Source organism: Seriola lalandi, unplaced genomic scaffold (genome assembly GCF_002814215.2).
Source record: "Seriola lalandi dorsalis isolate HSWRI2012SDOR001 ecotype SW California unplaced genomic scaffold, Sedor1 jcf7180002054736, whole genome shotgun sequence".
NCBI lineage: Eukaryota > Metazoa > Chordata > Actinopteri > Carangiformes > Carangidae > Seriola > Seriola lalandi.
This window is the reverse complement of record NW_019525289.1, coordinates 2,430,825-2,453,403: the sequence shown is the minus strand read 5'-3', so window position 1 is coordinate 2,453,403 and position 22,579 is coordinate 2,430,825. Positions and strand designations below refer to the sequence as shown.

General features: G+C 39.6%; 3 protein-coding genes across 4 annotated transcripts in view; 2 read left to right on the top strand and 1 right to left on the bottom strand.

Annotated features, from left to right (window-relative positions):
- Window positions 1-1,901, top strand: part of parp2 (poly (ADP-ribose) polymerase 2) — a 10,394-nt gene extending 8,493 nt beyond the window's left edge. Inside the window, exon 17 of the mRNA XM_023424433.2 lies at window positions 618-1,901. Coding sequence (XP_023280201.1) covers window positions 618-777 — 160 coding nt within the window. The 3' untranslated portion in view covers window positions 778-1,901. The remainder of the gene's footprint in view (window positions 1-617) is intronic.
- On the bottom strand, window positions 1,732-7,967 carry LOC111668398 (protein lifeguard 1). Of its 2 annotated transcripts, none has more exons than XM_087178836.1 (6): window positions 7,910-7,967; window positions 5,329-6,568; window positions 4,280-4,480; window positions 3,778-3,906; window positions 3,210-3,353; window positions 1,732-2,071 (listed from the first exon to the last, which is right to left on the bottom strand). In XM_087178836.1, the coding sequence occupies exons 2-6, from the start codon at window positions 5,617-5,619 to the stop codon at window positions 1,937-1,939; spliced, it is 900 nt and encodes a 299-aa protein (XP_087034962.1). In that variant the 5' UTR covers window positions 5,620-6,568; window positions 7,910-7,967; the 3' UTR covers window positions 1,732-1,936. The 2 variants fall into 2 exon arrangements, with proteins under 2 accessions (XP_087034962.1, XP_023280220.1); XM_023424452.2 differs by lacking the exon at window positions 7,910-7,967 and having other exon boundaries at window positions 5,329-5,630; window positions 6,385-7,220.
- LOC111668380 (NACHT, LRR and PYD domains-containing protein 1-like) lies at window positions 7,323-22,579 on the top strand. Its single transcript, XM_023424425.2, has 18 exons — window positions 7,323-7,669; window positions 8,292-8,364; window positions 8,671-8,906; window positions 9,017-10,877; window positions 12,393-12,566; window positions 13,141-13,317; window positions 14,207-14,380; window positions 14,779-14,952; window positions 15,722-15,895; window positions 16,562-16,602; window positions 17,024-17,089; window positions 17,610-17,689; window positions 18,569-18,624; window positions 19,382-19,596; window positions 19,820-20,097; window positions 20,207-20,320; window positions 20,448-20,589; window positions 21,249-22,579. Exons 2-18 carry the CDS (start codon window positions 8,318-8,320, stop codon window positions 21,581-21,583), a joined length of 4,344 nt encoding a protein of 1,447 aa, XP_023280193.1. The 5' UTR covers window positions 7,323-7,669; window positions 8,292-8,317; the 3' UTR covers window positions 21,584-22,579.

The following is a 22,579-nucleotide window of genomic DNA, read 5'->3' as shown; positions in this document are numbered from 1 at the left end:
CCCTTCTGCTCTTACTTTTCTTTTATCTAAGTAGACGTGTTAGCTCAGGGACATTTCAAGCACGCCATGGTTGGTTTTATTTCAGAAAGAGGCAGTTTGGAGTAAAACCACTTAAATGAAAATCAGAATATTAAATGCTTAACTCCATTTGCTCTGCGGTGACTCACAAACTAAAGCAGTGTGCTGCTTCTCCTCTGTGGATTTCACAGTCTGAGAAAACACAGTTTTATAGCATAGAACAGTATTTTATTTATTATTTAGCAACCTTAATAGACAATGGTAGTTATTTGTTTAGGTTTTAGCTGGAGCCACTACAATTTTTTGATTAGTTGATCAAAACCAAATTTGATTTTTTTTTTTAAAATTGAACTATTTTGATATGAGATATGTAATTGATTCAATCATATTGAAGCAACAATGACAAACATTTGATAATTTCAGGTTCTCAAATGTGAGAATTTGCTGCTTTTTATGGTCTTGTGTTGGAGTAAACTTTATATTTGTGGGAATTGCCTTGTGGTATGTTTTACAGTTAGAAGTAATGTGAGGGCGTCATTTGTACCTAATGTGCTATAACCATTAGAGTGTGAATATATCCACCTCTCTCTTTCTCTCAGGGATGGTGTCACAGTGCCAATGGGGCCCGGTGTGAAGACGGGGGTGGGTAAGAACAGCAGTTACTCCCTTCTCTACAACGAGTTTATCGTTTACAACCCTGCCCAAACGCGCATGAAGTACCTGCTGCGGATCCAGTTCAACTACTCTTCACTGTGGTGAGCGGTACATAAACTGCTATTTATCGAGGGATTTGCTCATCAAGGAGCAGGGGTGATATATCACTTAGTCAGTTAGATACTGTATAGCTCTTGTTTGTGGGGATAGGATGCTGTAAGTGAACACATTGCTAGTACTAGATGGATAACAGAAATGGTTGCTTTCTCAGTGTTGTAGCTACAATGATAAGTCAATTCATCAATTAGGCAATTGACAGAAAATTGTCACTTTTCAAGAAAATTGCCAAAAATTATTCAAATGATCCAAATGTGAGTACTTGCCAGTTTTCATATCTTTTTCACATTGATTTTGATACATCACCTTAGGCTGGTTCAAAAATATATATAGCTGACATTTTTTACTATTTTCTGACATTTATAAACAGAGAGATCAATGGATTAATTGAGAAAACAATTGACAGATTAATTGATAATGAAAATTACAGTTAGTTGCAGCCCTCCAAGTATGTTCACAGTCTTGGTTTGACAGACATAAAGTCTATACAACATACTCAATATGTAAAAGGTGTGTGTGAGTGGATAATTCAAGTAATAAAAACACCAACAAAACTGCTTCTACTTTTTCTAAAAGGTGAGGATGGATCTATGTGATATGAAGAAAAAAATGCATAACGGTCAGAACTGCTTTTTTTCTATGTTGTGAATGTTCTCATATCAATTTAAATTGTATTGTATGTTGCATATTGTGACACTTATTGCATTTTGGTTTTCTGGGTTAGGGTTGGGGCTTTGGTGCTGTATGTAACACAGACATAATGATCTGGAACTCCCTCAGGCAGGTTTGACATGAGCATTTACACTGAGTAACTGCCACAGTTTTTATGAATGTGTCTTTTTAATGTCAGAAAACTAGAAATTGAAGGTTCTTGTTCATCAATAATTGCTGGGTCAAATGGGTCAACATGCAGACCCAAACAACAAATTCAGTACAAAAATGTCTTATATTATTTTTTATTTATGTAAAACGGAGACAAAAACAAGAGTCTATATAAACACTGATAATCATTCATTCATTGTTTGTCAATTAAATCAGGATGCATCTACATTATATACATGATAATAATAATAATAATAATAATAATAAAGGACATTTTCATTATGAGTACAGTTTGGTCTGTTTGTGTCTACATGTGTGTACAGTTTCACCTCCTCCCCAGTAGGTAGAGGAAGATGAGGACTATGTCGAGGTAGATCATGAGAGCAGCGTTGATGTATTCCTCAGGATCCAGACGGTAGCTCATCATCCCCATCATCAGCTGACAGTCGACCATCAGAAACTGAGATGGACAGACAGACAGGGAGGGAGAGGAGGAGACGATGATTTAGGACAGGGTGAGAACTAGTTAACTCTTTTATTTTAATGATAGGCCCTTTTCACATTGGACATTTTTAACATGTCACAGCGGGAAAAGCACAGGTATAAATGATAAAGTTAATGACAGATGAATTTCATGTTGCTACCTCAGCTTCAGGGTCTGGTACTGTGATGCTGGCTCACAGAGGTAGGAGTAGACAGATCCTAAACCACAGTTAACTAGTACTCCATTACAACTTAAAGGTCTTCTTTTAAAACCTTACTTAGACACAAAGGTTGTAACAGCAAAATGTACTTTTGAGTATTAAGAGTAATGGTAAGGTCCCTTTAAGAATTATATTTTATGTATAATATTTTACTGCACTATTATCATTAATGTATTAATGTGTAAAACCAATATTAATAGTGGCTAACTTTAACAACTTATTATACTGCTGAGTAGATGTTTTCTATGTAAAATCTAACTAATAACTACAACTGTAAAATAAATATAGTGGAGTCAAATGTATAACCTAATTCCCTCTGAAATGTAGTATTTTACTTCTCCTTCTAAGGTAACGTGTCCGCTGGAAAAAAGAGGAGTTTCTATACTATATTGTGCAACTCTGTACATGACAGTGATGACACAGAAAATGAAGTGAAACTGCACTATGTTGCACAGTGAACCTCACGCTGGACTTCCTTTTTCTCACAGAAGCTTTAGCAGCTGTTAGACCACCTCGATTTCAGTTTGAGGAGAGTATCTGCAAAACTTGAAATCAGTTCCTTCCAGAAAACCGGCCTTAGAAGGTAGTGCTTCTCGCCTTCCATTGACAGTAGCATTAGTTGTAACTTTTTCTCTAGCTGCAGAAGCTATAAACCAACCTATGAACCGGCCAAGTGTCAGTTGTAGCAAAACCTTTGATTAATTTAAACAATTATTGACCATGAAAAAGTATGAAATTGCTTTCTATGTGCTATTTAAAAAGGAGCTGTGTCTTATATAAATTTGTTCCTTCTGTTTTATAATAATGGAAGTCCTGTGTAAGTCTAGTTAATGTGTCATCCTTTTAGATAGTAGTATTATTATCACGGTATATGTTTTTCTTTTTTCCCCGTACCAGTGAATACAGCAGAGCTCCCAGACATCCGTAGAGGATATCAGTGATGTATGAGTAGTAGAAGGTGCAGAAGAATCCAAACATGATCAGGTCCACAGCCAGGATCAGCAATAACCAATAACAAATGGTGAAATCATAACGAGTCTGCAAATAACACAGAAACATATTAGTAATATATTTCATTGATACATTCTCTGTCCATTTATTGCAAATGCGGCTGCTTTTATTTTTATCTTCAAATCACTGCATCAAAGTTTTTTAAAAATAAGAAAAAAATTCTTCGTTATATTTCATTTTCTTTTGTAAAAATGTTCACATTTATTCTAACTACAGTTCACTAGTCCTATAGCAGAGACTCGAGTGACAGTCAACTAGTTATTAACTAATAGTTTCATCTCTACATTCACACTCTGCCTCTTCTGATACCATTTTCCAGTTGCTGCAACATGCATCAGTTTAATGTCAGATATGGACTTTCTTTAAAATAAAGAGGTGAGTACAGAAACCTACTAAACTGAAAAGGAGACATATTGAAATGGAGCTCCTTGGCTGAGCCTGGTTGACTAACCTGTGCTGAGAAAGCGATGATTGCCAGAGAAATCGCCAGCGTTGCTCCCATAGTGATGACCACAGCAGTGGTGTTGTGGAAGGAGGCGATGGCTCCCACCATGTACGACAAGCTCAGAGTGACCACAACCTGTAGGTAAAAAAATTCAGTGTATTTTTTTTCTTTTACCTCACTGGGTTATTATCATCCATGTCATCTATGTTGTTTTTTTAAAATAATTATTGTCTTTACTGAAAACCACATTCAAGTGCAGACCATTGGCAGTGTATATTACAAAAACAGGAAGAGCCTCCTCAATGGCTTTGTGTGAATCTTATTAACACAGCTAAGGAGGAAACTGAGGTTTTCAGCTTTTCTCAAAAAGCATCCAAATGTCTAAGAGAGGTCTGCATTTAAATATATTTGTTCTTTGTTAAACATATTATTTCAGTTTATTTGTTGTGTAATGCCAATATCGATATAAAATTTAAGATTTCTTTTTGCTCCTGTATTTTCAACACACCAGTCCCACAATGTTCCACGGGTGATGGCGACTGAAGGACTTGCAGCAGCTGAGGGTGATGGCCACCACAGCAAAGATGAAGAAGGAGCTGAGGTAGGCCCACAGGTTGGTCTGCACCGCGTCTTTGACCACGCTGGAGAAGGTGAACACACACACCACACTGAAGGTGAACAGCAGCTGGAGAGTCAGGATGCAGAACACCTGCACAGGGAGAGAAAAGAAGAATAGTGTTTATAAAAATTTATCACTAAATAAGGAAAAAAGGGATCTAATATGTGTATACAAATGCTTTCGTCAAAATCAACTCACAGTTTGATGTTATCAAGTAATGTATAATGTTTTCAGTTTTTTACTGAAATAGAAACCATTGATTTAAAAATGACACGTGTGATTATTAATGTACTTGTCAGCATGCACGACACTTGTGTTAACGCTCCACAAACTCTTGTTGACTGAGTTGTTTTATCCTCACCCTAAAGTCAAACACTGAACCACAGGCTGCTTGTTTAATTGATGGTTTCTGAATCGAGGTGATTTAGAGTTTTGGCTCGAATTTGTGTGGGACAGTGGTTTTTGGCTTCTGACCCTTGAAAACAAAGTAGTGTGTATTCACAGCTTGTTTTCACAGGTTGCATGTGTCTATGAGTATTTTCTCCTATTGAGATTGATTCATTTTAATAGTTTTTAGAGGCCTGAGGAGGGAAAAGTATTCATTCATTTACAGTAAAAAGCAAAGATTAAGTAATAGTCTAGAAAAAACAATTTTGTGTTGCAGAAATATTTATTTTTTCTGCTTTCTTATCCTGTTAATCATCTTACAATCTCTGGAATTTTTCCTGCAACGCTGAGGAGGAATCCCCAAGTGAGGATGGGAAATTCCAGTGTAGAATAACGTTTCATGAAATAGCCCTCATGATAAGATGAACACACCACTACTGTTTACCAGTAAAACATATTTCAGAAAGATTATTTGTCACCAGTCATAATATGCTTTTTAAATACATGCCGATATTCCTGAAGTCAGTAGACAAAAAACTCACAACACAAACCTTTCTAACAAACGCTCTCCTCACTGTCTTGTCATCAAAAGCAGACGAGGCTATAAGGGGAGTCGTGTCTGACGGAGCGTCTGGCCTAATGTCGCTAAACGACTCATACGCAGTGCCGGGCTGAGAGATGCAAGTCGTCTCCGCTTTTGGTGGAGAGTACATATCTGGGGCTGCAGAGTAGGGTGGAGGTTGCTGCCCTTGGTAGGAGTATGACGGTGGTGGTGAGGACACATCAGAGTCAGGAACGTACTGCATCTCTTTGCGTGCGATGGGGTCGGCTGTGTCCGACATTGTGGAAGAAACTTGGGGCCAAAGACAATGTTCAATCAATTACACATGTTGCTCAGTCAACTAACGGTTGCAGCTCTAATTACAGTAAATGTATGATTTGCTCATTAACTTTGGTATCTGAACTACTGAGAAGGATGTTTCCACTGGTCCATTTCAGTCACTCTTCTGTTTTTATACATTATAAAGATGGAGATTGCTGTAGTTGATATTCTCAACAAGGTGTCATACTGTGCAGTAAGTCCATGTTGTGGATTCATTCAGTCACTGATGATAAAAGAATGTAGATGGAGAACAAAACTCCACATTCTCCACATTTCCTGTCTTTTATTTTCAGTTCAACTTTTCAATCACTGCCTGCCAGTGTGTACAAGCTTACATCTGAATTTTTTTAACATAACCATATCCTTTGATTCACACACAAAAGAATCTGATGTACCCATAATTGTATCAAGATTTTACTGTAAGTGTGTGTGTGTTTTTTGGCAGATGTTTTACGCTCTCCATCACTGAGACGTTTGCTGCCAGAGATCTCAGAACCAAAAATACATTATCTGCATGAGAACATAGTAGTGGGGGAATATCGTTAAACATATTTAACAGGCACTTTAAAGAATTATCATTAACTAAATAATTTTTGCTGTCTTGTTGAAAGTCTACCAGTAAACAATATAAGCAAATGAAAATGTAGTAGGGTAAACAGTAGGGTATTTGTTTTCATATACAGTAGCTTAGTTCTGTCATAGAGAATAAAGAGAATGATCTTACCTTTTCTGCTGGATTACACTTGTGTCAGAGAACAACAGCTGTCCAACACAGGGCTGTGTGAGGCGGAGACACAAAATGTATGTCTGGTGTGGTGGTGGGTGTCATTTCCTACTACTGACCTGTGGTGTAGTGTTTCACTTCCTTCAAGGTGATCCTGCCTGGCAGTGGTGAAGTCAGACTGTTTCTTAAGACCAGATCAAAGCATGTCAAAGGGCAGACTGGGAACTTCCAAAAAAAAGTTTAGTAGGCCTACATTGTGGGCAGCATTTAAACTGAAATACCTCAGGTTAGTACATTTTGCTAAAGCATAAATATTCTTTTTTTTTTTTTTTTTTTTAAATCTGGGGCTATTTATGACACATTCTTATCTAATCTGAGTACCACTTTACAATAGACTCCTCTTATAAAGGATTTAGGAATGGTTTATTACTAGTTACTAAGCTTGTTAAAACTTTATGAATCATTTATAAGCTGCTATAACACATTAGATAAAAAGGGAAACAGTGACCTATTGCTTTCCAAATAGTGAGCCCACATTAATCTGTACTGTTAAGCCTCATATCTCAATAGTTACTGCATCATCCAGCATTTGTAACTGCTGCTTCATCTCAAATCTGTTAAATTTCTAGCAATGGACCACATTACATTAGGTTCATTTATAATTAGCAAAAGGGAATCTTATTGTAAAGTGTAAAACCCGTCATCATTTATTAATGCCTTAACAGTTATAAATAATAATAACTTGTAGTAAGCATTAACTTGATCTTGCCAAATAGTGAGCCCGCATCAATGTATGCAAACTGCGTTATTACTTATTTATAATTGTTTGTTTATGATTTGTAAAGTGTTAACAACCAAATGAACAACTTAATTATAAATTAGTTATGAATCCTTGATAAGGTAAGTGGTGCCCTAATTTGTGTCTGTGAGTACTTGAACATTTTTAGGAACCATATTTGTGTCAGCTGTTGCCTAACAGGAATTGTTTGCATATAAGTGTGCAACCTGTGTCCGCACAATGTCAGAGATACTGAGATTAACGAGGGAAACCAAATTAAATGCTAGTCCTGCCTCTGTTGAGTCTGATCAACAGTGGTGGCTCTGAATGCTCAGATACTTTAGTCCTCAGGTCATTGATCACCACGGAAGAATAAAGACAGTGTGAAGTATGCAGGGTCGACTTCGCCACAAGACCGGGCTCAAGGAAAACCACGAAAAGGAGCAAGAGAGAAATTTGTATTGAGTTGGGCAAGATATAAAAGTTTGGCCCCCTCAGAAGAACCTGGTGAGTTGTTTCCCTTTTACCATCAACACGTCATGTGAAACAAACCGAGTTGTGAGCGCGAGGAAAGGCAGATAATTTCCTGCTCTCCATTTTTGCACGTCCATACCGTGATTGTAGCCCACACATTGCTTTTTTTGCATTCGTATATTTATTCAATTACTGTGTTTATTATTATAACTATGTATAGAACTATTTTATGGTCATTTTTACTTTTACTTTATTTTTACTTTTCTTACTTACTTGATTCCTCTTTACCAACTCCCTTGACCAACTCGGCGTTGCGCAACTATCCTGTATAGGGAAGAAACAAAGCAACGTCCCCGGAGGAGATCAGTGACGTTTTTCTGATTCTGAAGCCAAACAGTTATAAAATGAGATAACATAATCAGTAATAGTGTTCATAACAACAGTAAAAATTGCCAAAGGTATTCTTATTGAATCATAAACCAAGCAAACTATTACTTTAAATTATTTACAAATATTAGTTAATTACAAATATAAGTTGTTTATTGATATTATTTCATATAATAATATTTAAAGTTGTTCATGCCTCCTTCATTTGTTACACTGGATATTACACCACCCCTAATAATGGTTATTGTGTGTCTGTCTCCAATGTCAGAGGTGTACTTCTGAGACTGACTGAAGATGAGTGATCCTGGCTTCAATAATGAACCTGGACCCTCAAACACAAAGTAAGACACTATGTATGCAGAACAGATTGCATATGAGTAGGGTTGGGGTTTGATGGCTCTTTATCCAGTCTACTTACTGAATCTGAATCTTATAGTCTAATCCTTTGTCAAATCTAAATTGTTTTTGCTGTCAGTTACAACTCAAAGGCTAAACAGAGACCTTTTGTTGGCTATGAAGTCAGAAAAAGTTAAGTGTTGTCTTTCAGGTTGGCAGCTTGCAGCTCCAACCTGAAAATGAGCTGAGAAGCAGAAGATGAGAAATGACAACAGTTTTCTATTTAAAAATAGATGTGTTCATCTCCACAGGGAGAGGAAGAGGAGCGGTGTTTCTGTGGAGGAGCAGTTGTCCTGCTGTGCTTTGTGTCAGGACATCCTGACGGATCCACTCCCTACCAGCTGTGGACACTGGTTCTGCAGACAGTGCATCACCTCACACTGGAACCAGTCTGGTTCACCAGGAGACTCCTCTTGTCCCCAGTGTGGACAAAGATCCAGAACAAGACCTGGACTGCAAACAGCCAGTCAGACCAGCACTGTACAAAGTAAGACTGTACATCCGTCTGCTGATGTCATCATTTCTGAAAACAGGACTTGTTGTGTTGCAGTAATCACTTACCATGCTTATTTTTTTTCTCTATTACCTCTCTCTCAGCGGATAGTGGTCTGCAGGAGGTTTTAGATGAACATAAGGTTATTCTACGCAGGAGCTGTGAACATGTGACTGAAGGAAGTGATGAAGCAGGAAGTGGAACCCTCCTCAACAGGATCTACACAGAGCTCTACATCACAGAGGGACAGAGTGAAGAGGTTAATACCCAACATGAGGTGAGGCAGCTTGAGACAACTTCCAAGATGGAGACTGTACATGACACTCCAATCAAGTGCCACAACATCTTTAACGCCTTACCTGAACAACAGAGACCCATCAGAGTGGTTCTGACAAAAGGTGTCGCTGGTGTTGGCAAAACTGTCTCAGTGCAGAAATTCAGTCTGGACTGGGCAGAGGGCTTGGAAAACCAAGACATCAGTCTGCTGATTCTGCTTTCGTTCAGGGAGCTGAACTTAATCAGAGATGAGCAGCACAGTCTTCTCAAGCTGCTCCAGGTTTTCCATCCAACATTACAGGAGGTCACAGCAGAGCAGCTCGCTGTCTGTAAAGTTCTGTTCATCTTTGACGGCCTGGATGAAAGCAGACTGTCACTGGATTTCACCAACAGGCAGGTTGTGTCTGATGTCACACAGGAGTCATCAGTCAACGTGCTGCTGACAAACCTCATCCAGGGGAATCTGCTTCCCTTGGCTCTCATCTGGATAACTTCCCGACCTGCGGCAGCCGGCCAGATCCCTCCTACGTGTGTTGACAGGGTGACAGAAGTACGAGGCTTCACTGACGCTCAGAAGGAGGAGTACTTCAGGAGGAGATTCAATGATGAAGAGCAGTCCAGCAGAATCATCTCGCACATCAGGACATCCAGGAGCCTCCATATCATGTCTCAAGTCCCAGTCTTCTGCTGGATCATTGCTACAGTTCTGGAGCACATGTTGACTGCAGACCAAATAGGAGAGCTGCCCAAGACCCTGACTGACCTGTACTCACACTTCCTGCTGGTTCAGACAAAGAGGAAGAAGTTCAAATATGATGAGGGACATGAGACGAGTCCACAGGAGCTGATGGAGGCTGACAGGGAAGTTCTTCTGAAGCTGGGGAGGCTGGCCTTTGAACATCTGGAGAAAGGAAACATCATGTTCTACCAAGAAGACCTGGAGCAGTGTGGTCTTGATGTCACAGAGGCCTCGGTGTACTCAGGAGTCTGTACAGAGATCTTCAAGAGAGAGAGTGTGATCTTCCAGAAAACAGTCTACTGCTTTGTTCATCTGAGCATTCAGGAGTTCCTGGCTGCGGTCTACATGTTCCACTGTTACACCAACAGAAACACAGAGGTACTGAAGGCTTTCCTGGGAAAAGACTATAAACACAGTGACTCCAACCCAAAGTCTTCTCTCTGGAAGATTTCTAAGATTTTTGGAAACAAAGATAGCCGTCACCCATCTCTGGATGTCTTCCTGAGGAGAGCCATGGAGAAATCCCTTGAAAGTAACAATGGCCGCCTGGACCTGTTTGTTCGCTTCCTTCATGGCCTCTCTCTGGAGTCCAACCAGAGAATCTTAGGAGGCCTGCTGGGTCAGACAAAGAACAGTCCAGAAATCACCCAGAGAGCCATCACCAACCTGAAGACGATGACCAGAGATGATATCTCTCCTGACAGAAGCATCAACATCTTCCACTGTCTGATGGAGATGAACGACCACTCAATACAACAGGAGATACAAGAGTTCCTGAGGTCAGAGAACAGGTCAGAGAAGGAACTCTCTGAGATCCACTGCTCAGCTCTGGCCTACATGCTGCAGATGTCAGAGGAGGTTCTGGATGAGTTGGACCCGAAGAAGTACAACACATCGCTGGAGGGACAGCGGAGACTGATCCCAGCTGTGAGGAACTGCAGGAAGGCTCAGTGAGTCCTGAGTATTAGGATTACTGATTAGTAGATTAGATTAGTGCTTTAGTCACATTCAGATATACACAGTATTCAATTACTCTCATGTTCCTTAGTTTTATGTCGCAGAAATTACAAGGTCATTTTCTATTTCTTTATTTGTACTGTTTGATGCTACATTCACAATGGCAAGAAAACGTACGTAAAACCCTTTTGGAATTTCCTAGTACTCTCCATTATTTGGTCATAAAGAGGGATCTGATCTTCATCCACATCAGTCATGTCACTTGAGTCAGTGTCAGTTGGGTCTGAATACGGGTCTGAAGTTTGAAAATTAAAAACAAACTGGCAGTGTGGTGTTACAAAGAAGTGAATTTACCTGACCTCCGTACTCCCCTCGCATCTCTGCTGTAGGTTACAGGCTGGTGGTGCCAAGGAAGAAGAATTTGTGAAATAAAACGAAGATGATATCTCTGGTTCTTCTGCATAAATTTGAAGAGTCTAATGATAAATCTGTGGAATACTTTATTACAGACTTAGGAGGTTGTGATGAGGAGAATTTTATAACACAGTAGTATTTTACAGTGACCAGTGAATGCGGTGAAGTTAGACTAAGTAGTTTCTACAAGGTGTTTTGTAAAGTTTATATAAGATCTGTGTCAATTTCCAAAGGTTACTGAAGTCACAATGAGCGTGGAGGACGTTAGGGGACGTCTCAACCCCTTTTAAAACAAATGAAACAAAACATGGTCCACTCAAAGTAAAGGTGACACTTATGGGATAATGGTAATGCTAAAACATAGTGTAACAGTTTCACAGAAAGGTCATATTTAGTGAACTGGCTCAGTAATTTGTACAATATTATGTCCTTACAGTTAAAAAAACATTAATATTAGCCAACATAAACTACTGGTCATTCCAAACCAAGAGTGTAGATGTAAAACCTCCAAATGTATTGACATTATCAGGGGTGTTCTTAATTGTTTATTAAACTTTTAATTTTGAAGAGTGGAGGTAAGTCTTTCCATACGCTCTTAAATAAGACATTTCTCTCTTGTTCTTGTAGAGGAGAGTAGTATCAGGAAATGCACAGTGTTAGCCAAGAACAGAGGTCTGAATGTATAAGAGTCTTCTCACACACACCAAAGGTCAGTGTCTGATGACATTAATTAAACAATGCAGCAAAGAGCTTTCAAGGAGAGATTATATTTTTAGTGTAAGATATAAGAAAAAATGAATGTTTTGGAGTCAATTAAAAAATAATATCAGATTACATTATGGAAGCTTAAATGTAACTTCATTTCCCCTCCCGTCTTCTGCAAGATTGAAATAAAACCAAGATTCACATTAAAGGTATGCAGGTGTGAGAGAGTGATGACAATTATTGTTTCATGTCAAGGACAATAAGATACGATTAGCTGAACCACGAATGTGAAGACCAGACGTTGATCAATTATGACCTGTTTTGAGTTTATTTTTATTCCAATATGTCTGATTTTATTGTAACCAATTTTATATATTCTCCACTCACAGACTCACTGATTGTGGACTTTCAGAGACTCACTGTGAAATCGTGGCCTCAGCTCTGAAGTCCAGCCCCTCCCTTCTGAGAGAGCTGGACCTGAGGAGAAACAGCCCGAGCGATTCGGGAATTAAACGGCTGTCTGCTGGATTGGAGAGTCCAAACTGTAGACTGGAGATTCTAAGGTCGGTTTGCTGACTGGAGATTTTTTTTTTTTTTTGTATATATTTATTTCAAATCTTTTCAGTGTCAGTTTTTCATTGGTCAATACCCTGTGTGTGATTTACAGCAGTAGAGAATGTACATAGTTTTTTCACATAAGTGATGATTATGCATGACACCATCAAATTTGATTTGTAATTTATTTCCAAGTTATTGTTGAAAACAGTAACCGTTGTTCTGTTTTCATGTCAGCATTGCTGGATAATTTGAAGCCACAGACCTTCAGATTGCAACAATAAAGAAAAGACAAAAACTTAGCTGGAGGAAGGTTTTGCGACATGGAAGCAGGTAGGATTAGATTCATGCTAGGAGCAACCTATGATGTGCTTGCATCTCCCCAAAATCGTAGTCGAATGACTAGGTGAGGACCCGACACGTCCTTTATGTTCAGGTGTAGCTTTATTTCGGCACGTCATATCAGGGTGACACATCTGGAGACATCACTTTCCTAATTTTAGAGGAACGTTAATTGATTAAGAAACATCTGACTGGATTTTGAATGATTTTATTAATATGAATGGTTTATTCTTTGTTCAGATTGAGTGGCTGCAATATGTCAGCGATCAGCCGTTCTTCTGTGATCGCTGCTCTGAAGTCCAACCCCTCCCATCTGAGAGAACTGGAGCTGAGAGGAAACTGGGACCTGCAGGATTCAGGAGTGAAGGAGCTGTGTGGTTTTCTGGGGAGTCCAGACTGTAGACTGGAGACTCTGAGGTCAGGGCATTAACTGACAGTTAGTAGACTATAACTCATATGTTTCATTTTCCATTTAACCCAATTTACATACAGTACGTACAAAACTTACATTCATAAAGTTGCAAGTTTGTTCTGTCCACATTTTCTTTTTCATATTTTACTGAATGTAGCCTGCTGTTGCAAAATGTTTCTTAGATTAATTGCAGAAAATATCAACTGCTAGTTTTTCCAAAAAAATGTATTTATTTATTTAGTTTATTTCATTTTTCAAATCTGTGTAGATGATATAATATTTGTTTTGAATTTGTAAAGTTTGCTGCCTGAAGCAGAAATAGTTTGTTTCTGTTCATTTCAATATTTTGTCTTTAGTAATGACACACGCACACACACACGCTATCACTGCTCCCTGCTGGAAAATCTATAACTCTGCTGGGGTCGTCCAATAGGAATAATACTGCACATATAAAACCTGAAAAATCCGCTTTGTCTGAGTTGTGAGTGGCCATGAAAAAAGCATAAAGAAAAGATATAGGACAAACACACACAGGAATATAAAAGCCAAATGTTTCCTTCTAATGTCCATCCAGCCAATCTGGGATGAAATTCAGTTTTTATGGTTAATTGGACTGAATGAGTTTTTCACCAAGTTCAAAGCCTAGTTCTGAGTAGTTTACACTCTGTAGATTCTCTGAGGTCAGTAGCATGTTATGAATCTGTGTTGACATGAATAGATGTATGAATGTTGTGGTCACATTTGGATGGTGTCTGTAAGTAGGATGACTTTATGATGATCCACAATAACAGAATGACAAAATCACTCTACTCTCTACTAGAGAACATCTCTGATTAAGACAAATCTGATTGAATTGTAAATGATTTTTATCTACATGTTTTATTCTTTATACAGATTGAGGTGTTGCTTTTTGTCAGCGATCAGCTGTGCTTCTCTCGTCTCTGCTCTGAAGTCCAACCCCTACCATCTGAGAGAACTGGAGCTGAGTAGAAACAACCTGCAGGATTCAGGAGTGAAGGAGCTGTGTGGTTGTCTGAAGAATCCAGACCGCAGACTGGAGACTCTGAGGTCAGGTCACTGACTGACTGTTTTCTTTTATTAGACTAAGAATTATTCCCTCATTTTCAGTTAAATTCATGAATGATCAGAACTCACACACTCCCGGGAAACGCTTAAAGGAAATGCTTAAAGGAACACACTGTTGGTTTTCTAAGTTTCATTCCAATAACTGCAATTATTTTTACTATATTATTATTATTATTGTTGTTGTTGTTAATGTGTATGAATGTTGTGGTCACATTTGGGCGTTGTCTATAGCAGGCTGACATTACGATGATCCGCAATAATAGCATGACAAAGTCTCTCTACTCATTTTAAAGAACAACTCAGAGCAACGATGCAAGAACAACGACATATCTGATTGGATAATAAATCATTTTTATCTAGATGTTTTATACTTTATTCAGGTTGAGTGACTGCAATCTGTCAGCGATCAGCTGTGCTTCTCTCGTCTCTGCTCTGAAGTCCAACCCCTCCCATCTGAGAGAACTGGAGCTGAGTGGAAACAACCTGCAGGATTCAGGAGTGAAGGAGCTGTGTGGTTGTCTGAAGAATCCAGACTGTAAACTGGAGACTCTGAGGTCAGGTCACTGACTGACTGTTTTCTTTTATTACACTAAGAATCATTCCCTCATTTTCAGTTAATTTCATGAATGATTTCTGTTCACTTAAATTAAACCTTCAGAACTCACACACTCCCAAACATATATTCTGACAGCCAGGGGACTAATTATTTGTAAATAAATTGTAGAAAATGTCCAGTGTTAGTTATGAAAAATATATACATTTTTATCACAACAATTTACAGAAGATCCTCAGAGTCAATATTTGGACAAAGAAAGTCAAATTCACATGCTAAAGAAAACATTTATTTTTTCATTGCATTTCAGTGAACTGTTAGGACCAATGTGTGTTTACTAAAATTGTGTGTGTGTGTGTGTGTGTGTGTGTGTGTGTGTGTGTGCGTGCGTGCGTGCGTGCGTGTGTGTGTGTAAGAGAGAGAGAGAGATTATAAAAAATTTTTTCCTGGGTTTGAATGTACCTGTTAAATGTGTTAAGGAGGAAATGCTTAAAGGAACACACTGTTGGTTTTCTAAGTTTCATTCCAATAACTGCAATTATTTTACTATAACTATTATTATTATTGTTGTTGTTGTTAATATGTATGAATGTTGTGGTCACATTTGGGCGGTTTCTGTAGCAGGCTGACATTACGATGATCCGCAATAATAGAACGACAAAGTCTCTCTACTCATTTTAAAGAACAACTCAGAGCAACGACGCAAGAACAACGACATATCTGATTGGATAATAAATCATTTTTATCTACATGTTTTATACTTTATTCAGATTGAGTGACTGCAATTTATCAGCGATCAGCTGTGCTTCTCTCGTCTCTGCTCTGAAGTCCAACCCCTCCCATCTGAGAGAACTGGAGCTGAGTGGAAACAACCTGCAGGATTCAGAGCTGAAGGAGCTGTGTGATCTTGTTGAGAGTCCACACTGTAGACTGGAGACTCTGAGGTCAGTGGAGGGTTGGAGTCAGCCCATGTTTCCTTTAAGTCTGGAACCCACTCAGTGGCTGCTTTCCTCAGTGAAGCAGTGAGAGGAGTGCATGGCTAACCTGCTCTGAAGCACGATCAATTCAGAGCGTCAAACTTTATGAACAGCCAATCAGCTCTCTGGAAACCCATTGTCACCATTCAGTATATATTTATAATATGAATATTTATGAATATAAATGTAAACTGTATCCAACCTATATCAAATATTCTTCCTTTTTTAATTTAATGGATTTTCCTTTTTCCTTCATTTTTTTTCTCTTTAGCTGTTTTGTTTTCAGTCATTTAAAACTGTTATTATACATTTTCTTAACCATGAATTGTAAATTTGGAAGCAGTAATGCTTCTTATGTGAAAATAATTCTGAAAAAATAAAGTATAGAAAAATAGAGAGATAATAGAAGGTTTGATGACTCCTTGTAGTGTTGCCTTCAGATCTGATTGGTTGAGAGACAGGTTGCTTATACATTTTCATCTGATCCTTTAAAGCTAATTTTTATCAGTTAATATTCAGATGGGTGAGACAGATCTGGACTGATCACTGTCAGGTTTAATAAAGCTAACTCAAACAAAATCTGATTATTTTCCACTGACTTTTTAACTGTTGTGGTTGTGTTTGTCCCTACAGGGTCAACAACAGGGTGTTTAAAGCTTCCATAGACAAAACATGTGAGTACCGAAACAATGTACTCGTATTCATCAATGTGTCTTCAATGAAATCTGACTGTTAAATGAGCGTGTGCTCCTTTCATAAATGACATTTTGGTCTGACCTCTGGAGAACATCTGTGCTCACCTTGCAGTGAGCATAGTCAGCATCAACTGATTTGAGTTTGAGTTCATCAAAGAAAGATTGTGCAGTAGATATTCTGTGTTTTCTTAATGTAAAGATACTCATGCTGATTATTCTCCTCTCTGCAGTTGAGAAAATGTAACACCCAGTATTTGTTATGGATTTCTGTCTAAATTTAATATCAGAGACTGGAGGATCAGCAGCTGCGTTCAATGTAAGTGTGAGAAAGTTGTGCTTGCCAGCAGGCAGCAACATGAGTCTTCATCAAACAATTTTCATGCTTTCTAAATATTTTCAGTGAGTGTGCAGCCTGCTGCTGAAGAGGAAGATTTGTGCTCACAGAATTCATCATCGTCAAATAAAGGTAAGAAAAACTGTTGACAGATCGTTCTGATCAAGACGACCGTGCTGAATGATAGCCTGTGTGTTCAAGGGGAAGGTATGTGTTGTTTTCAGAAAAAAAATGACTTTAAGCTAAAGTGTCGCCGCAGGTCCGTGATCCACAAGCATTAATTAGGCCTGATTGCATCCTTGTGTCTGACACCAGAACAAGTCACGGATTCCTAAAACAAATGAACTGCTGACATGAAGGAAAAGCTCATTAGCATTCTCTCCAGATTTGACTTTCTACAAGTGCAGCCGCTGTGTATCAGAGCATACGCACAAAAACAACATGCGGCTGTAGCTGGTGAGTGTCACTGATTAAAGGCAGCTAGCATATCCATACTCAGTAGCAGACGTGCTAGACATGTCCGCTCAAGGTTGATGCACAGCCAGTAGAAAAGAAAGTGATGACAGGAGGCTTTGAGCTGCTGCTGTGGGGAATCTTCTCACATTCTCTGTCTGATTTTTGACATCTTCTCTTTGTCTTCTCCTCCAATCAGATGACTCTGATGTCAAACTGGACCCAAACACAGCAGACACAAAGCTGGATGTGTCTGAGGATGACTCAAAGCTGATAAGGGTGAGAGAAAAATCATGTATATCCTGATATTCCAGACAAATGTAAGGGCTCAACTCACCGCCGGCAATGGAAAAACAAATATTCAAAGAATTCAACAAATATCTCCCGTAGTGCTTCTTTGGAGCAGAAAAATAAGGAGAGGAGTTTCTGTATGATTTTACAATTTAAAAAAATAACATTTCATTTCTTTAAGACACTGTACAGATTTATCCCAATTTAATTTCTCATTTCAAGTACTTTTTAGAATCTGGACAACTTTCTGTGACATTGGTTGTTGTTCGAGGTCACGATGCCTGATCAGTCACCTTAATGAGGTTGTTTTAAAATTACTGCGATGGTGTCTCAAAGTTACCGTGTTAGTATGAAAATACCTCTTTGTGCTACTCCCTGGAAGAGCGCGTACCATGAAGGCTTAGTCCTAACCGCAGCGGCCCTGGGTTCGAATCGGACCCGTGGCCCTCTGCTCCATGTCATCCCCTCTTTCTCTCACTCTCTCTCACTATTGCTATCAGAATATAGGCAAAAATGCCCTAAAAATAACTTCAAAAGAAAGCAAGGAAACTCTTTCCAGGGAAACACAAAATGAGAATTTGGTTCAAAACAGTTTGTAACTTCTTTTTTTTTGTTTGTTTGTTTTTGGATTTGTGGATCTCTTCTTACTGCTGAGCAAGTTTGTGACATGTTCTTGACCTCAACAAACACATTTCTAACTATTACCATTCCCCTTTATGCTATGTGGCACCAACTACCCTCACACAGTTTCTCTCTGACGTGTACGTTGTGCTTCAGTTAAGGATGGACTGCGTAAGAATATATGTTTGCTTCAACTGAACATGAGTTCTAATAAAACATCTGATGTTGTTTCTTTTTGAATCCCAGCCTCCGACAGACTTCACGCCTGAACTGCAAACTGAATCTGCACAAGTCTTATACAGGTGATCATATGATAAAATCGCTTAAGACTGTTTTAGGCAAAGAACCTGCTTCCCCAGCAGCTTTCCTCTTCTGAGTCACAGCAATGTCCTGATGTGTTTGCTGCAGTTTTGGTCATATGGTGATATTGTGTTTGTGTATTTGTATGTGCTTTAAACCCCTCCTTCTTATTTCATCTATGATTCCCTCACCTGTGTGTGTTCCTTGCATCCTGGTGCTAGCTGTCTAAAACCCATGTTGCACATTTGGAAGCTTTAATCAGATTGGGCACCTGTTGGTTTAGCTGCTACTGCTGCTGCTGCTGCTGTGTTTCCAGTTTTCACCGTGCTTTTCATGGTCTTCAGTCTGTCTTCTCTGATCATCACTGAACAGCTTTGAATATGGAGCTCAGTGATGTTCAAATTAAAGGATGCTCCAAGTCAGTGTATGGTTTCAAATTCGTAGCCCTGACAGACTCAGAAATGTGAGATTTTTCCTGCTGGAATTTGCAATGACTTGTTCATAAAGATCATTCAAATGTTCCTATGAACTGGCTTCAGCAGTAGTTGTGTCGTTCTAATTGCCAGCACTAGACACCTGACCGTAAACTGAATATAATGCATGCCGGTTGCTGTAAATCCCTCAGAAACACAGTTCTTCTTCTGATGTTTTTCGAGGTTGGCAAACAGCTTTTTTGGTGCATTACCTTCACGTTCATTCGTTTTTTCCTCTGGTCGCTCAGGGCTCATTAAGTGGAGTCTGCCCTTCTGTGTCCTACAGGTTCAGGTGTCCTGGTCCAGGTGGGTTCCAGTGTACTTCTACTGGACTGGTGTTTGTTATGGCTCAGGAGGCGGAGTTGCTCTACAGGAATGTCCAATGGGACGAGAGCCTCCTCCAATCAGCTGGCAAGGCGGCTGCAGGGCCGCTGTTCAGTATCAAGTGTTCTGAGGATGCTGTGTGTCAGCTCCACCTCCCACACTGTGAAACAAAGGATGGTGAGAAAATCCTTGTGCTTTGTCAGAGCAATGATGAACCTCTATAAAGTTTATTACAGCCACAATCTCAACAAACATCCGTCCCAACACCCTCACTGTGGCGTATGTCCGGTAACTGTCACCATGCTCATTAAAAACTCAAGCAATCAGAGGTTTATCATTACTATCATTGTAATGAGGCTGTAGTGGGTAACAGATGTTGAATCCCTCTGTGTTTTCACAGCTCTGCTCTCTGAAGGCCTGCTGTCTGTCGTCCACATCTCTGATGATGGAATGAGCATCCTCGAACCGCTGGAGATCACAGACACCCATGTGATTGTCAAAGTCCCTCATCTCTCTTCCTTTGGCCTAGCCTGGGCTTTGGAGATTTTAGGGAGGTTATGGAACAACATGAAAACAGTTAGCGGCCAGGTTTTGCTGTTCCTCCGACCACCAAACCCAAAAACACGGAAGCAAAACCTCAACGTGTTTCTCCTGCCAAACAACATCCCTCTGGAAGAGGTAAAGATTTAAGAAATTTTGCAGCTTCACTTTCAGTCCAAACTATATATGAAAGAGAAAATCTGTGATGATATAAAACTCTAATTTACATGTTCTCATGTCTCTGAAGGTGAGCGCAAGACAGCGAAATTCGAAGTACATCCAGGCGCCTCCCAAATGCATACTCACCAAAGATCAAAGTTACTCTGTTCACTGTCTGAAGGCCTTTAAAATACAGCCTGAAGTGAGTAGTTCAAATAAAATGTTTTTTTTTTTAACGTGCTGACACAATTCGTAAAAACTGCTGTTGGTTACCTTAAGTTTACTTTGGATGCTATCAAGATACTGAAACCGGTGCTACTGGTTTTCAGACAGAAGATCTTGATCTGGATTTTGGACCAAATTACCACCCCATGTTTGAGATCCGCCTGCCTGCAAACACAGAAGAGGCGACTATAACGGTCCGAGACCAAACAAATGCACATGTCTGGGAGCGTGAAGTTGACCTGACGGGTAAAGTCTTCATCCACCTGCAGCATCCCTCCACCTGATAGTAGAATAGATAAGATAGACATTTTAAATTCAATATTTAATCAATAGTCAGTGTTAATCCATTGCTTCCAACATCAAACTTGGATGTCAGCAGGTTGACGTTGGTCTTCATGTCAACCGGCAACAGTGAACGCAACAGCTGTGTGCAGCTCAGGAGTGTGTGTCAAAGCCATGAGCACATCTCACATATGCACAAGTACATCACTGAGGTGACTGGTTACCTCCAGAAAGCCAGAGCCGCCCGACCGCCCGTCTGTCCCATTCTTGTGGACACGATATCTCAGAAACGCCTTGACAGAAGGTCAAATGTCAAGGTCACGGTGACCTCACAAAACATGACGTTGGCCTTGTGAACCTAGTATCTCCAGAGCTCTTCAAGGGAATCCCTTCAAATTTTGCACATATGTCCACTTGTACTCAAGGACAAACTGATAAGACTTTGGTGGTCAAAGGTTTTAGCTTTTTAGCTATTACTCAAGACTTCACACAGAAATTATGACCAAATTTCACACAAGTGGTTAATATTTCATATGCCGCAAGGCGGTAATTTTAGTTTTAATTTACTTATACTATAGCGATATGGTTCTTGAACACAACTGCTTTTCTTGTTCATCTTCCAGGTCCGGGTCTAGCAGGGAGTCCAGCCATCCCAGCGGACAGGGGAGTCCCAGTATGGACTCAGAATGTCCCAGCAGAAGAGATGCTGATGTCTGTTCGGACACAGTTTATCAGCAGAGTGTCTGAACCTGTTCTACGTAAGCTTCTGGATAAACTCCTGGAGCGCGGGGTGATAACAGATGATGAAATGGAGTCTGCTGCAACACTGAACCGGCCAGACAAAGCTCGAGTGGTGATCGACATGGTGCGAAGAAAAGGATCACAGGCCAGTTCAGCTCTGATCGCTGCTCTCTATGAGGAGGATTCATGCCTCTCAGCAGAGCTGCACCTGATGTGAAGCAGAAATATTGTGCGTCAGGGTGTTTCTGTTTTACACCAACACGTTAAACTTTTCCTTTATTGTTTAAGAACAATTGGTAAAAACCTGAACTATATCGGCCGATGAGATATATGAAGATAATAAAGGTGAGAGTGAAGAGGACACGTGTTTTTAATGTGTGTGTGTGTGTAGCAGCAGCAGCTCGTGTGGAGAGAGGCTCTGACTGGGTCGTGTTACTCGGAGGTAGGGTGGAGAGGTGAGCTTCATCCAGCAGTGACTGACAGAGGAACCAGAGGAAGTGGAGATGACTGTCAGCTCCGCTGGCAGACACAATGTCAGGGCCACCATCATCCCTGTGTGCTCATCAGTGTATTGGACTGCTCTGCTGCTGCTCTGTCCTTCTACACAGTTTCTACAGACACACTGAGACTCCTGCACTCCTTCTGCTCCACACTCCACCACCAGCTCCACCCTCCACCTGGAATTTTTCTTCTTTCCTGATTCAGGAAAAAAAAAAAAGAAAAAAGTTTTTGTTCTTATTTCATATGTATTACTCATTGTATTTTGTAGCAGATTGTGCTATTTGTCTTTTTGATATGAGGATGCAGCCGCCTGTCTGCAGGTGCAAAGTTATAAAAGTAAGTTTAGGTATCATTCATCTTAGTGTGGAGTTAAATGTTAAGCATTGTTTGATTGTTTCTATATATTTGGATTTTCATTTTTGGATTCTCATGTGAAATGTGTGTATGGCTATTCTGTAACAGATATGCTGCACAGGAAGAGATGTTTTTTTTATTTTTGTACAGAACAGAAATAATGAAGCACAATGTAGTGAATGATCTCACTTTTCTCAACCGAGTGTGGTCCAAGCAGCACATTTACTTCATTTTTACACCAGAAGTGTGAAGTGTGACCTTCAGTCCAGGGTGTTGATGTTATGTAAAGTTATTACATGCTTTGCTTTCTCGTGCTTGAATTGTTGTCTGAAATTAAATAATTTAGACTGAAAAATAA

What these genes read in the sequence shown, in the direction of transcription:
- LOC111668398 (XM_087178836.1), bottom strand. Translation starts at nt 5,619, where the DNA reads ATGTCGGACACAGCCGACCCCATCGCACGCAAAGAGATGCAGTACGTT. An exon ending in GGAGAGCGTTTGTTAGAAAG is followed by an intron (nt 4,481 to 5,328) that starts GTTTGTGTTGTG and finishes CTCCCTGTGCAG; the next exon opens with GTGTTCTGCATCCTGACTCT. An exon ending in TCATCGCTTTCTCAGCACAG is followed by an intron (nt 3,354 to 3,777) that starts GTTAGTCAACCA and finishes TGTTATTTGCAG; the next exon opens with ACTCGTTATGATTTCACCAT.
- LOC111668380 (XM_023424425.2), top strand. Translation starts at nt 8,318, where the DNA reads ATGAGTGATCCTGGCTTCAATAATGAACCTGGACCCTCAAACACAAA. An exon ending in TCAGACCAGCACTGTACAAA is followed by an intron (nt 8,907 to 9,016) that starts GTAAGACTGTAC and finishes CCTCTCTCTCAG; the next exon opens with CGGATAGTGGTCTGCAGGAG. An exon ending in ATGACTCAAAGCTGATAAGG is followed by an intron (nt 17,690 to 18,568) that starts GTGAGAGAAAAA and finishes TTTGAATCCCAG; the next exon opens with CCTCCGACAGACTTCACGCC.